This window comes from Staurois parvus, unplaced genomic scaffold (genome assembly GCF_062004578.1).
Source record: "Staurois parvus isolate SC_StPar_1 unplaced genomic scaffold, SC_StPar_1.0 ptg000423l, whole genome shotgun sequence".
NCBI classification, from domain to species: Eukaryota; Metazoa; Chordata; class Amphibia; order Anura; family Ranidae; genus Staurois; species Staurois parvus.
Window position 1 is genome coordinate 1,381,435 of NW_028318219.1, and position 12,981 is coordinate 1,394,415.

At 42.3% G+C, this 12,981-nt stretch overlaps 1 protein-coding gene across 1 annotated transcript; it reads right to left on the reverse strand.

The window, feature by feature from the left end:
- Positions 1–591: 591 nt before the first annotated feature.
- LOC149454565 (fish-egg lectin-like) lies at positions 592–12,541 on the reverse strand. Its single transcript, XM_089687326.1, has 4 exons — positions 12,472–12,541; positions 9,031–9,258; positions 4,501–4,834; positions 592–1,241 (listed from the first exon to the last, which is right to left on the reverse strand). The coding sequence occupies exons 1-4, from the start codon at positions 12,524–12,526 to the stop codon at positions 1,091–1,093; spliced, it is 768 nt and encodes a 255-aa protein (XP_089543452.1). The 5' UTR covers positions 12,527–12,541; the 3' UTR covers positions 592–1,090.
- Between the last annotated feature and the right edge of the window lie 440 nt (positions 12,542–12,981).

Here is a 12,981-nt window from a genome sequence, read left to right on the forward strand (position 1 = left end):
CTCTCATGGGTCCCTGTACGGCCTCCCATTGCTGCTGTCTCCATCGCCACACTCTGCCATGTGCCACTTTCAGGTCTCCTCACACACTGCTGGTGTGTTCCATTTTTTGTCATAGGGTGCTGGCAGATTACGGGCCTCCCATTGCTGCTGCCAGGCCCGTAATCTGCCATGGGCCCCCGTACCGACTCCTCATGCTGCTGCCAGGCCTGTAATCTGTCATGGGCCCCTGTTGTCGCTTGTTGGCATATTCCGCTCGTTCAGATGCTCCTTCTCCTGCTACTCCTCTTCACGGATTCCGTCAGCAGTCTTTCTTGGAATCCGTTTCCAAGAGACAACAGTTTGCGAGCACGCACCCGACGGTGCAGAAGCTCTTAATACAGAGGTGTTAATAAAGAATCTTGTCGCTTGCATTATTATTCTATATTGTTGAAATATGTCTTTACCCAGAGAGTCATAGCTGTTGGGAGGTCTGCAAGAGCGGGGCAACCATTGAAGACAAGCATTATCAAGCAACCTCTGTGGGAGTAGTGCTAAATAGATATGTGCTTTTTACTTAAAACAATTTTTTTTTATATAACTAATAGAAAAAAATAAATTTTTTATTTTTTTAATGTCTTTTTGACTATAGATTACATAGAAAATAAAATGTTTTTGCAGAACTGTATTGCCAAAAGAAAGTATAGTTTGTCTAAAAAAAGCAATGTATGTATTATAAAAGTTCAAGAGCTAAAGTGGTTACCACCTTTGACCTTGGCTTGTTTTTTTCCCCCAAACTTCCTTCTTACTCTGTAAATTGGTCTCCACTGTGATTTTTTTTTATATATACTTTGGCCCTGTACTCATATCTAATTGGAAGTCATTAATGACTGGCGGGTTGATTGCCCTTTTGAAATGTAATTCCATTCATATGTTTCTGAAGAAAAATTAAAATGAATAAATGCTAAAACAATTAAATTAGAACTACAACCCACTCATTTAGGAAAGCCACAGCCAGGCAATTGTAGGCGGGCTGCCTGTATTGATCAAGCAGATGTTAACTTTTAATTCCTGTGGTGAGATATACATAACTCTGCCACACAGCACAGCCAAATCAACTATTTGTTTCTGCACATTGATAGATGTCACCAGTTGGGTTGAGAAGCCAGAGATATCCGTTGTCGTAAGTGACGTGCTTGAAAGTGGCACAGAAGTCCAGCTGGATCCAGGATATTCCAGCTGGGGTTTTGGCACTGATTCCATCCCTGAAACAAAAATATTTCTCAGTTATATAACATAACTTTTTTTATTAAAAATAGCATTTCGTGTAAGGACATTTTTAAGGAATACCAGACAGCATAGCAAATCAGAAACCCATTACTAGGATAAGCTTTTGGACTGACCAAATAGTCAATGTTAAAAATCCATGGTCACTGGAAGTATCATTTAACCACTTGCCAAAATCCATGGTCACTGGGGGTATCATTTAACCACTTGCCAAAATCCATGGTCACTGGAGGTATCATTTAACCACTTGCCTACCGGGCACTTTTACCCCCTTCCTGCCCAGGCCAATTTTCACCTTTCAGCGCTGTTGCACTTTTGACAATTGTGCAGTCATGCAACACTGTACCCATATGAAATTTTTAGCATATTTTTCACATAAATAGAGATTTCTTTATGTGGTATTTAATCACCACTGGGTTTTTCATTAAATGTAAAAAGAAAACATTTTGAAAAAAATGAATTTTATTATTTCTGTTGCAACATTTTGAAAATAAATAATCTTTCTACACAAATTTAGGCCAAAACGTATTCTGGTGAATGTCTGGTGAAAATAACCCAAATCAGTGTTTATTATTTTAGTTGGTAGGAAAATCATAGAGTCCACAAACTATGGTACATATCTAGAAATTGATCAGTCCTGATGTACTGACGGATTATCTCATTCCTAGAGGCCAGTGAGAGTCTGAGGTATTTAGTAAAAGGCATGGCCAGTTTTTTGAAGTTCTCATTTGTTGTCATAATTTTGTGGAAAATTAAGAACTGAAAACATTTTTTCACAATGTTTTTTTTGTACATACTGTCACCAATGCAGTACAGGGTCATCATGTAACTGGCATGGCAGTGATCAGGGATGCTGACTGACGACAGTATGTGAAAAATATATATATAATTTTTAAAAATTAAAAAAATGTTTTTTAATTATTTAAACATTTTTATTACATTTTTTAAGTTTTTTTATTATTTTCTTTCTACTCCTGTGACCAGAGCAATACAATGTTACCATAATGACATAGTACTACTCTGGGCAGGTGATCAGGATTTTTTTTTTTTACATATTATGATTGATGGTTCATTCAGTAGTTTTTGTTTTTGTTGTGATCAGCTGTGATTGGCCACAGCTGAGCACATGCTACATGGGCTATATATAGATGTATATATATATATATATATATATATATATATATATATATATACACACACACACACACACACACACACACACACACACACACACACACACACACACACATCATATGATGTCCTCCCAGGATAATAGGGTTCCCGTTTCACCGTCATCGTACAATAGGCTGGGTGGGAAAGAGTTAACCTCCCTGGCGGTATGATTCTTTCCGATTTTTGGTGCTGAAAGCGGTACCATTTTTTTGCATGGAAATATGTAGTTTTTTTATTGTAGGCTGTAATTTTTAGGAATAACTCACTGAAATCTGTCCGAACAAAAGCCTAGTAAACATCCCGGGTAGGATAAAATTTGAAACACGAAATCATAAATTATAGTTTAATAAATAATCACAAAAAATAATAATATTATAATAATACATTTAATTCAATAATATAATCAAACCAAAAACACTGAAATTTGAAATATAGCGCCACAATAAGTTTGCACATTGCTGAGCAAAGTCGCAAAATCGTTTTCAGTGTCTGATGATGAATTTCCCCACAAATCATTATCACTCAATTCTGCAAGTGGTTCTGATTTACTATCGCTGTTCTCTAGCTGATCTAAACCGCTTTTGACGTAAAGGGACGCTTTTTGGACGCCATGGACGTTTCTCAGTTTCCAGGCAGAAAGAACAGACAAAATGCAGGCAGGGCGCAGGACACAGCACTAGGGAAAAAATGTATGTGAAATTGGTTGAGACAGCAATGTTGTACTATATAAAATGTAAAAAAAAAAAAATTACATTTTTTAAAATTTTTAAATTTCCCGCCGCCGGCGGTGGCGCCTGTACGTCCCGACGTCACAGGGACAGGACACAGAAGCCGGATGCCGGCATCGGCCGGAGGAGATGGCCGGGGACGCTGCAGGGGACACATCGTGGGAGCGCAGGGTAAGGTAAGTGAAGAACACATGCCGGAGCAGTGCCGCATGGTATTCCCGAGTGTAGCTCGGGGTTACCGCTCTTGGTACTGAAATGTTACCCCGAGCTACACTCGGGAATACCGCCAAGGAGGTTAAAGTGAAATTAAACCCACATCATAAAAAATGATCAGTAAATGTTGTATTACATGCTGTTCATACTTACTTAGTCACTATGGGATTCATTTTCTGTATTCTGCAAAAAAAACTGGTTGATCCTGCTGCTCTCTGTCTTCACCTTCTGCTCATGCCCCCAATTCAGCTAGGGATTTTGCAGCTATAGAGGCAACTCTGCACATGATCAGTTTGAAGTGAGTTTCTATGCTTAGCATTTATTCTCTATCACATCTGATTGGCCCACGTGACTATAGAGTCACACATGTGGGTCTATACACAGTGGTAAATGACAGCCCACCCCCTCCCTCCTCCTTCATGCCCACTAACACGCTAAACACAATGAGGAGTGAGATCTTATATGTAGATTAATGGTGGCTTTACCTCCATCTTATTCAAAGACACAAGCTGGAGGGGTGTGACAGAGCCTGTGACTAGCAGAAATCCACCCACACCATGTTATTTCCACAAAATAATAAAGACCTGATTTCAAATGTATATTTGTATGCCAATTTAAAACAGTTTATTGATATTAATTATTTATGTTTACTCTGTATTCCAAAGGCTTTTTCTTTTATAAATGTTGAACATGTGACCAGCAGTAGAGGACTAGAAGCTCCTCCTGCCACTGTTTCCCTGCAGACAGGCTGGGAAAGAGCTGGGTCACATGACAGCTGTATTTAGATTAGTAAAATGTACCTAGATGCGTTTTTTTTAAATTAAAATAATTACAGTGACATCAGCAACATACAGAAATGATAATGTAAATTAAACAGTGCGTTCAGTATCACTTTACTGCTCATGCTGAGGGTTCACGGAGTACAATCCTAGTTGACTAAAGAGAGCAAAAATGCAAAGATCCTCTAACACTAATGTAAACATACACAGTGGTTGCTGAATTATACCTAGTAGGCTTTTCTAATTGGCTTACACTGAACATTTACCATTAACACTTCTTTACAAAAGTAACATTTATATGCACATTGCTTTAATCCTACTGCATACATAGTTAAACAAAATACCTTTGGTACACGTTTCCTGCTGAGTTGACGCCATACACAGAACCATCTGTGCCAACCTCTATCATCGCCAGACTGCCATCGATATGCTCCCACTGGGTTCCCTGGCAAGCTTTTGGGGTAACATTATGGCGGAAGTAAATACTGTTGCCGCTGTTCACTCCCCAGCAACCCATTGGCCCACAGCTGTAATATTTCAGTCCCCCATCCAGGTGGGTGAAGTATACAGCAGAAGATCTTGAAACCGTGCAGCTCCTTCTCAAGCAGAAGATGTTGTCCTGTGCATTCACTCCACCCAAGAACTTATCACCACCAGCATCTACCTGCTTCAAGAGCCCTGGTGAAAAAACACAAAACAAAAAACATTGCTCCATTAAACACTTGCCCTCCTGAGGATTTACCCCTCTTCCTGACCAGGCCATTTTTTGCGTTACGCCGCTGTGTTACTTTAACTGACAATTGTGCGGTCATGCAACGCTGCACCCAAATTAAATTTATGTCCTTTTTTCCCACAAATTGAGCTTTCTTTTGGTGGTATTTGATTGACTGTGCGTTTTTTTTATTTTTTGTGCTATAAAAAAAAGAAGACCAACAATTTTGAGAAAAAAAAATATTTTTGGCTCTGCTATTAAACATGTTGAGTAAAAAAAATTTTAAAAATCAAATTTCGTCATAAATTTAGGTCAAAATGTATTCTGCTACTAGATTTTGCTAAAATCCCAATACATGTAAATTAATTGGTTTACGTGAAAGTTATAGCATTTACAAATGGTGGTATATATACTGGGCTTTTTTTTTTTGTAACTTTTGCTAGTAATGGCGGCGATCAGCGACTTGTAGCGGGACTTCGGGACTGCGGCGGGCATTCTGACACAGGGGGGAACTGATCTAGTGTCACTGACATCCCCAGTGACATCAATACAGTGATCAGTGCTAAAAAAAAAAGCACTGACACTGTACTAATGGCACTGGGCAGGAAGGGGTCAACGTGAGGGGCGATCAAAGGGTAAACTGTGTGCTGTTTCACTATGTCCTGTGTCCGTGTGCTTCACTGTAAGCTGCGCACAGCCATCCAAAGCAGCGTGTACTAGCCAACTGTCAGGAATGGACTCAGCACTGGTGGTGGGACTCACCTGCCGTGTGGGCTGTAGTACCAGGGCTGACCAGCGGGTGCTCTCAGCAGCCAGAAGCTCACTTCTGCAATCAGCCAAACCTGGGGCTGATTGCAGAAGGTGTATTTAAGGGATGGCCAGACCTGCAGTCTGGGCCTTGGTGTATGTTTTCCCATGAGCCCCTGTACCTGGTATCCTGTGTTCCTGCTTCGTTGCTGACCCTGCTTGATCCTGACCTCTGCTGACCGTCTCCTGTTGAACCCCTGGCTTGCCTGACCATCCTTCTGCCTGATCCTTTGTACCGCGCTGCCCGTGAGTTACTGAACCCAGCTTGTGACCCTGACCATTCTCTGCCTGCTCTTTCGGTACCTCGCTGCCCGCACGTTGCTGACCTGACCCATCTGACCACGCTAGCTACTCTGCCATCCATCCATCCTGCACGGATCCAGCCGTCCCTGCTCACACATTCTGCCTCTTCACATCAGGCTTTCTACCTGCACATACCTCTGGCGGATCCCTCTACCACGAGTAGGTGTACTCAGGGGCCGCGACCTGGTTCCTGTCTGCTCCAAGTCCATCCCCACCATCAGGGGCCCTGGTGAATAAGCAGACTGGGACTTAGACTCCGCGCCCTGGGGAATCCTGTCCTGAAGACCGCTAGAGGTACCACCGAACGGTCATTACAGAACCCTACGGCCGGCCTGACCATTCCACCTCTCCAGCCCTGACTATGCCTGTGTTCCTGCACCTACTAAGATTAGTGGAAGGTTGGTTTGTTCACTGTGCGTTTATATATATATATATATATATATATATATATATGTGTGGCTAATAATAAACTGTGTTATTATACTATACCTGAAACCTGTGTTTCCCTGTGTCAGTCCACACCTTTCTGGTCACTCCTAGATTCCTGACACCAACAGGGAGGAGAACTGTTTTGTTTACAAACAGTTCTCCTCCCCGTAGGAGATCCTCAGCAATCACCGGGCGAGTAATCACCGGCTGGGCCCCGGTGACTGACAGCCGCGGCCACGAATGGCAGTGCGGGTAGGGTGCATGCACGCCCCCTACCCGGAAATGCAAAATCATGTATATATACGTGATTTTGCGCACCCGTGCCACCCTGTAGCAGTGTTTCCTGCCCACAGTACATTTACTGCGGACGAGTGGCACAGCCAGGCTGAATCAGACATGTACGTCATCCAGTCTCTTTCAGGTTTGGGGCACACATGCTCTTACCCCCTGCACCTGTTACTGGCTACAGCAGAATTTTGACAGCAGGTCCCGGCCAATGATTTATGGCTGAGACCTGCTGATAGGCTGCAGCCAATCACAGCGTAGAGTGCTATTTTTACAAACACACAGGGCTCTGTACACAGCTCTGCGATCTTGCTGTTTCTTCTCCCTGCAAAGCAGAACTCTTAGTAAAAGCAGCAGATATTACACACATTACACTTGTTAACGCCTTGATTGCCCCTTGATGTTAACCCCTTCCCAGCCAGTGTCATTAGTACAGTGACAGAGTACAGTATTAGCATTGAATACTGTATTAGTGTCACTAGTGATATTAGTGTCAGTTAATCAGTTAGTGTACCTCCCAGTGAGGGTCTCTTAGCATCAGATTGCCCGCCACACTATCACAGTCTTGCCATTACCAGTATAGCATCAAAGCTGCATAAAGTCCAGTATATATATAATATAGTTTGAAGACGCTATAACTTTCACATAAACAAAATAATATACATATTAATGAAGAAATCCATTTCAATGAAAAGCTATAAGACATTCTGTTTGCAGTTTGCGAGAAGCCACGTGGGGGACACAGCAAACATGTGGAAGAAGGTGCTCTGGTCAGATGAGACAAAAATTGATCTTTTTGGCCTAAAAGCAAAATGCTGTGTGTGGCGGAAAACTAACACTGCACATCACCTTGAACACACCATCCCCACCGTGAAACATGGTGGCACCAGCATCATGTTGTGGAGATGCTTTTCTTCAGCAGTGACAGGGAAGCTGGTCAGAGTTGGTGGGAAGATGGATGGAGTCAAATACAGGGCAATCTTAGAAGAAAACCTGTTAGAGTCTGCAAAAGATTTGAGACTGGGGTGGAGGTTCACCTTCCAGCAGGACAACAACCCTAAACATACAGCCAGAGTTACCATGAAATGGTTTAGATCAAAGCATATTCATGTGTTAGAATGGTCCAGTCAAAGTCCAGACCTAAATCCATTGAGAATCTGTGGCAAGACTTGAAAATTGCTGTGCAGACGCTCTCCATCCAATCTGGCAGAGCTTGAGCTATTTTGCAAAGAAGAATGGGAAAAAATTTGACTCTCTAGATGTGCAAAGCTGGTAGAGACATCCCCAAAGAGACTTGCAGCTGTAATTGCAGTGAAAGGGGTTCCTACAAAGTTATTTGTAAAAAATTTGGAAAACCATATCTCATTTTCCTTCCACTTCACAATTATGTGCCACTTTGTGTTGGTCTATCACATCAAATCCCAATAAAATAAATTTACGTTTTTAGTTGTAACATGATAAAATGCGGAAAATTTCAAGGGGTATGAATACTTTTTCAAGGCATTGTAATTATTCCCTCAAATTTGTGTGCTCTCAGATATTTATAAAGCTAATTTTCATGTTTCCTGTTACTGACTCAAATGAAAAATGTCTTCACTAAGGCTATGTTCACACCTCTGCAAGTTGTGTTTGAGCCATTTCTGCATTGCATTTTGCGTTGCGTTTTTTCATCTGCGTTTTTTACCTGTTTCACTTTTTTCGTTTTCTTTTTCTTTCTACTTGTTGCTAGGGAGATTTAAAATGCAAAACGCATAAAAAACTACATGCTTTTCTGCAGCTTCTCCATTGAAATCTATAGAACCCAAAACACAACTTTTCACGTTAAAAATAGTCCCTGACCCTTTCTAAAAAATGCACCGGGTGAAAACGTGGAGATGTGAACCTGTCCCATAGGAAGTCGTGGTAAATGGACTGTACTGTGTTTCTGCAAAACGCTGCATAAAACGCTTAGGTGTGAACCTAGGGTAAGTGCTGCAGTGCTTCAGCTAGATACAGTACACAGTGCTGGGTTCTAGTTATAAGCCAGAGACTTTCCCATCTTAGCCCCAGAACAATGCAGAGTCCATCTGAGCGGTGCTCAGCCATTCATAGGCATCTGTGTATTCTGTGAAGTCAGAGAGCATGTCTTCAGCCCGCCCCTCTGACTCAGCCAATAAGAGGAATCTTTGAAAAGAAAAAATGCTGTGCGTTTAGTTTTTTTAAATTAAATAATAGGAATGCTTCCATGTACTTTCTAAAGTGCAGCAGAATATCTCAATATAATGTAGATGATATAAACATGTATTAGATATGTTTTGGTGATAATTGGTGTGTAATTTATCAAAAATTATTTTTTTACCTGATACAGACATCCATTCATTGTCCTGGAGCTTATAGACATTGCTGACTCTGCTCGCACCCCAAACTCCAGCAGGTCCAACAGAAACATGGATGAGCTTTCCAGGAACGTGTTCCCAGTCACTGTTTACCCATCGGAATATTTCATCTTTATCGTTCACACCGTACACTTCACCAGCGCCGGCATCAATCTGTTTCAGTTTTCCTGGGATCATTGTACACTGAAATTCTGAACCAAAGAAAAATCATTAAAATAAATGATATATACACAGTATATAACGGCATTTTTCAAACGTTTTCAGTCACTGCACCCCAAGTTCCCCCAGTTTAAAAATTGTAAATTTATTTATTATAGGTACCCATATAGTACCATCAATGTATGCAGCAGTTTACATAGATATTGCACACATCAGTCCCAGCCTTCAAGGAAATTACAATCTAAGATCCCTACGTCACATACGTATACTAGAGCCTATTTAGACAGGAGCTAATTAATGAACCAGCATAAACTACAAAGAGAACACACAGGAGGCCGTAAATGCCCAGTGCATTACCAACGATTTAATGTTCACAAAACATAGATGCCAAATGGATACTCACAGAAGTGGAAAGTAAAATCGCATAAAAACTACAAGATGCCACAGCATAGGCAACCTGGCTGGACTGGCAAGCATAGCTCTGAGGAAGGAGGTACGCTTCTGAAACACGTCAGCTTGCCAGTCCAGCCAGGTTGCATGGACACACGTGATACCCTATGCTGTGGCATCTTGTGGTTTTTATGCGATTTTACTTTCCACTGCTGTGAGTATCCATTTGGCATCTTTATTTTGTGAACATTAAATTGTTGATAATGCACTAGGCATTTGTGCCCTCCTACATGTTCTTTTTGTAGTTTCCGCAAGACTTTCCCAGTTGAGGAGGGCTGCACCAACTATACATTCCTGGCAAAGGTCATGATCCACCGCACATTATACATCATTTGTGGTCCTCTTCTTCTTCTGCAGACCTCTGAGCGCTGAAATTAATAGAGTTTTTAATGATCCAGCATGTCTTTGGAGTGTGGGAGAAAACCAGAGCACCTGGAGGAAACCCACACAGACATAGGGAGAACATGCAAACTCTATGCAGGGATTTGAACTGAACTGGCAACTCTAGCTCTGCTAGGCAGAAGTGCTAACCAACTGCACATAATGCACACAACCACCTTGATGAAAATCAAAAGTCCTCTTTCAAGTGAAAGGTCTCCCCATCACATCAGAGTCCTCCCTTTACGTCAGAGCCCCCCATCACATCCAGGTCCCTCTTATATGTCAGAGTCTTCCCTATACATCAGATCCCCTCCCCACATGTCAGTCCCCCATCACATCAGAGTTCCCCCATCACAAAGACTCCCAAATCACAGAGCCCCCCCCAATCACACAGACATGTCTTCACATCAGAGCCCTACCAGCAGCATAGCAGAGGGCAGGAGGTTGAGCAGGTCTGGAGGAGCCAGACTCCTGAATGCTGGGGGCGGCCTTGCATACTGCCTGATCTTGATCAATGTCATTTGTTGCCATGGTGCACGCGGGGTGGCCAGAAACACCATACCAATTAAGGATGCTTCTCGAGAACATCATTGGTTGTTATGGTGCTGGTAGGCCCTCCCACACCATGGCAACCCATAGTCCAAAGTAAACTGGGTCCTATGCTCACGTCTCTCTGGGGGAACCATATATCTATATATATATATCTATATATATCTATATATTATAATACAAAGGTACCATATGAGTGTAATATATATGCACAGTCTGAGAAATGCATCCCACCAGCAGAACAGGCTCTTTGTAACAGCATAAGAGAACAAGAAACAGTAAACTTTCCTTTTCTTTCTCTTTGTTTGTTTGTTTGTTTCTTTCTTTCTTTCTTTCTTGGCTTTGTAACAGCAATTTTTTCTTTCTTTCAAATTTAAATGGTAAATATGAACCAACAATGAGTCAAGAGACGCTTAGCGGTCGGTTAGTGTTAGAGCGCATTTTCACGCACGGAAATCATTGAGTGGGACAAGGGGTAGGGCTGTATAATGAATGTAAATGTAATTATTTATCTGATCCTTACAGACCTCTTGAAATCCATCTATGGACCACATAGGGGTTCAAGGACCCCAGATTAAGAATCCCTGCTTTAACCACTTGACAACTGGGCTATAGCTGAATGACAGCTACAGCGCTGTTGTCCAATTCTGGGAGGGCATTTTATGACATCCTCCCAGAACACGCTCTTCTGCACGCCCCCAGCGGCATGCGACCGGCAATCTCCATGATCATTGTGTCCTAAGGACACAGCTGAACACATGATGTGGCAAAAGGCCAATCACAGCTGCCTTTTACAACAAGATCAGCTGTGTCCAATGACACAGCAGATCACCGGGTAAATGCAGTTGCCGGTTGTCGGCTGCACTATCCTCACGCTGTCACAGCATGAGGAAAGTACTGCCGATAACTGGCAATTGTCAGAAAACAGATCAACACTGATGATCAGTGCCCAGCAGTGCTACCCAGCAGTGCCACCCACCTGTGCCCAGCAGTGCCACCCACAAGTGCCAAGCAGTGCCACCCACAAGTGCCCATCATTGTCTAGCAGTGCCACCCCCCAGTGCCCAGCAGTGCCCCGCTTCAGTGCCATCAGTGCTGCCCAGCAGTGCCACCCATCAGTGCCCAGAATTACTGCCAGTCAGTGCCCAGCAGTGCCACTAGTCAGTGCCCATCAGTGCGGCCTATCAGTGCCCATCATTGCTGCATATCAGTGCAGCATCATCAGTGCCAGCTCATCAGTGCCGCCTATCATTGCTGCCTATCAGTGCCCATCAGTGCTGCCTATCCCTGCCACCCCATCAGTGCCACCTATCACTGCCCATCAGTGCTGCCTATCAATGCAACCTCATCAACGCACATCAGTGAAGGAGAAAAATTACCTGTTTGCAAAATTTTATAATAGAAACAAAGAAAAACTTTTTTTTTTCAAATATTTTGCTTTCTTTTTTATAGCGCCAAAAATAAAACACCCAGTGGCGATTAAATACCACCAAAAGAAAGCTCTATTTATGTGAAAAAAAATGATAAAAATTTCATATGGGTACAGTGTTGCATGACTGCGCAATTGTCATTCAAAGTGCGACAGCGCTGAAAGCTGAAGATTGGCCTGGGCAGGAAGGGGGTATAAGTGCCCGGTAGGCAAGTGGTTAAGAGAATCATGAAATACAATAAAAACATTTGAATAACCAAAAGCAACCAGTCACAAATCACTTAAAATAATCTGCCCATTCCAAGCTGCCCAAAACTGAATTCTGACTGGCTTTAAAGAAATACTGTAGAGGACTTATGTGAATTCTGTAAAATATTAAACAATAGTATCTGACCTCCGTATAAGATGGAAATAGATAAGAAGGGAGAGGACTTACCTCCAGAAGCAGAGATTCCAGCACACAGCAGGAGGAGGCTCAAAGCAAAGAACATCTTGGTAGGTGAGGACGCAGGTGGCAGATATAGAGAGTTGGGAGACTTTGCTCTATATATATGATGCATAGACTCCACCTATCATGGGAAGTTGGTCCACCATTGGCCGATGAAGGAATTTAGTAAAACAAACATAGTGGTTTTTTTTTCTTTTTTTACACAGTGTAACTGTTTTTGTTAAACTGAATGCATATAGTGTACATGTGTGTCTGCATTCATCTCTATGTACCTGCTCCTGCCTACATGTCAAATGCACACAGCTCCCAAGTAGATTCACATGCAGCAGCCAGTGGCTCAGGTCTGAGGTTGGATCTGATTGACCATCTGAATGAGCCCTAAAGCTGAAATGGGGATAAACAAATAACGACTAAATACAAGAGTCGTATTTATTCTTATAAAATCTTGGCGTGCTGTACAGTTAAAGACTGTAGACCTAATAGAAGAGATGATCAGAG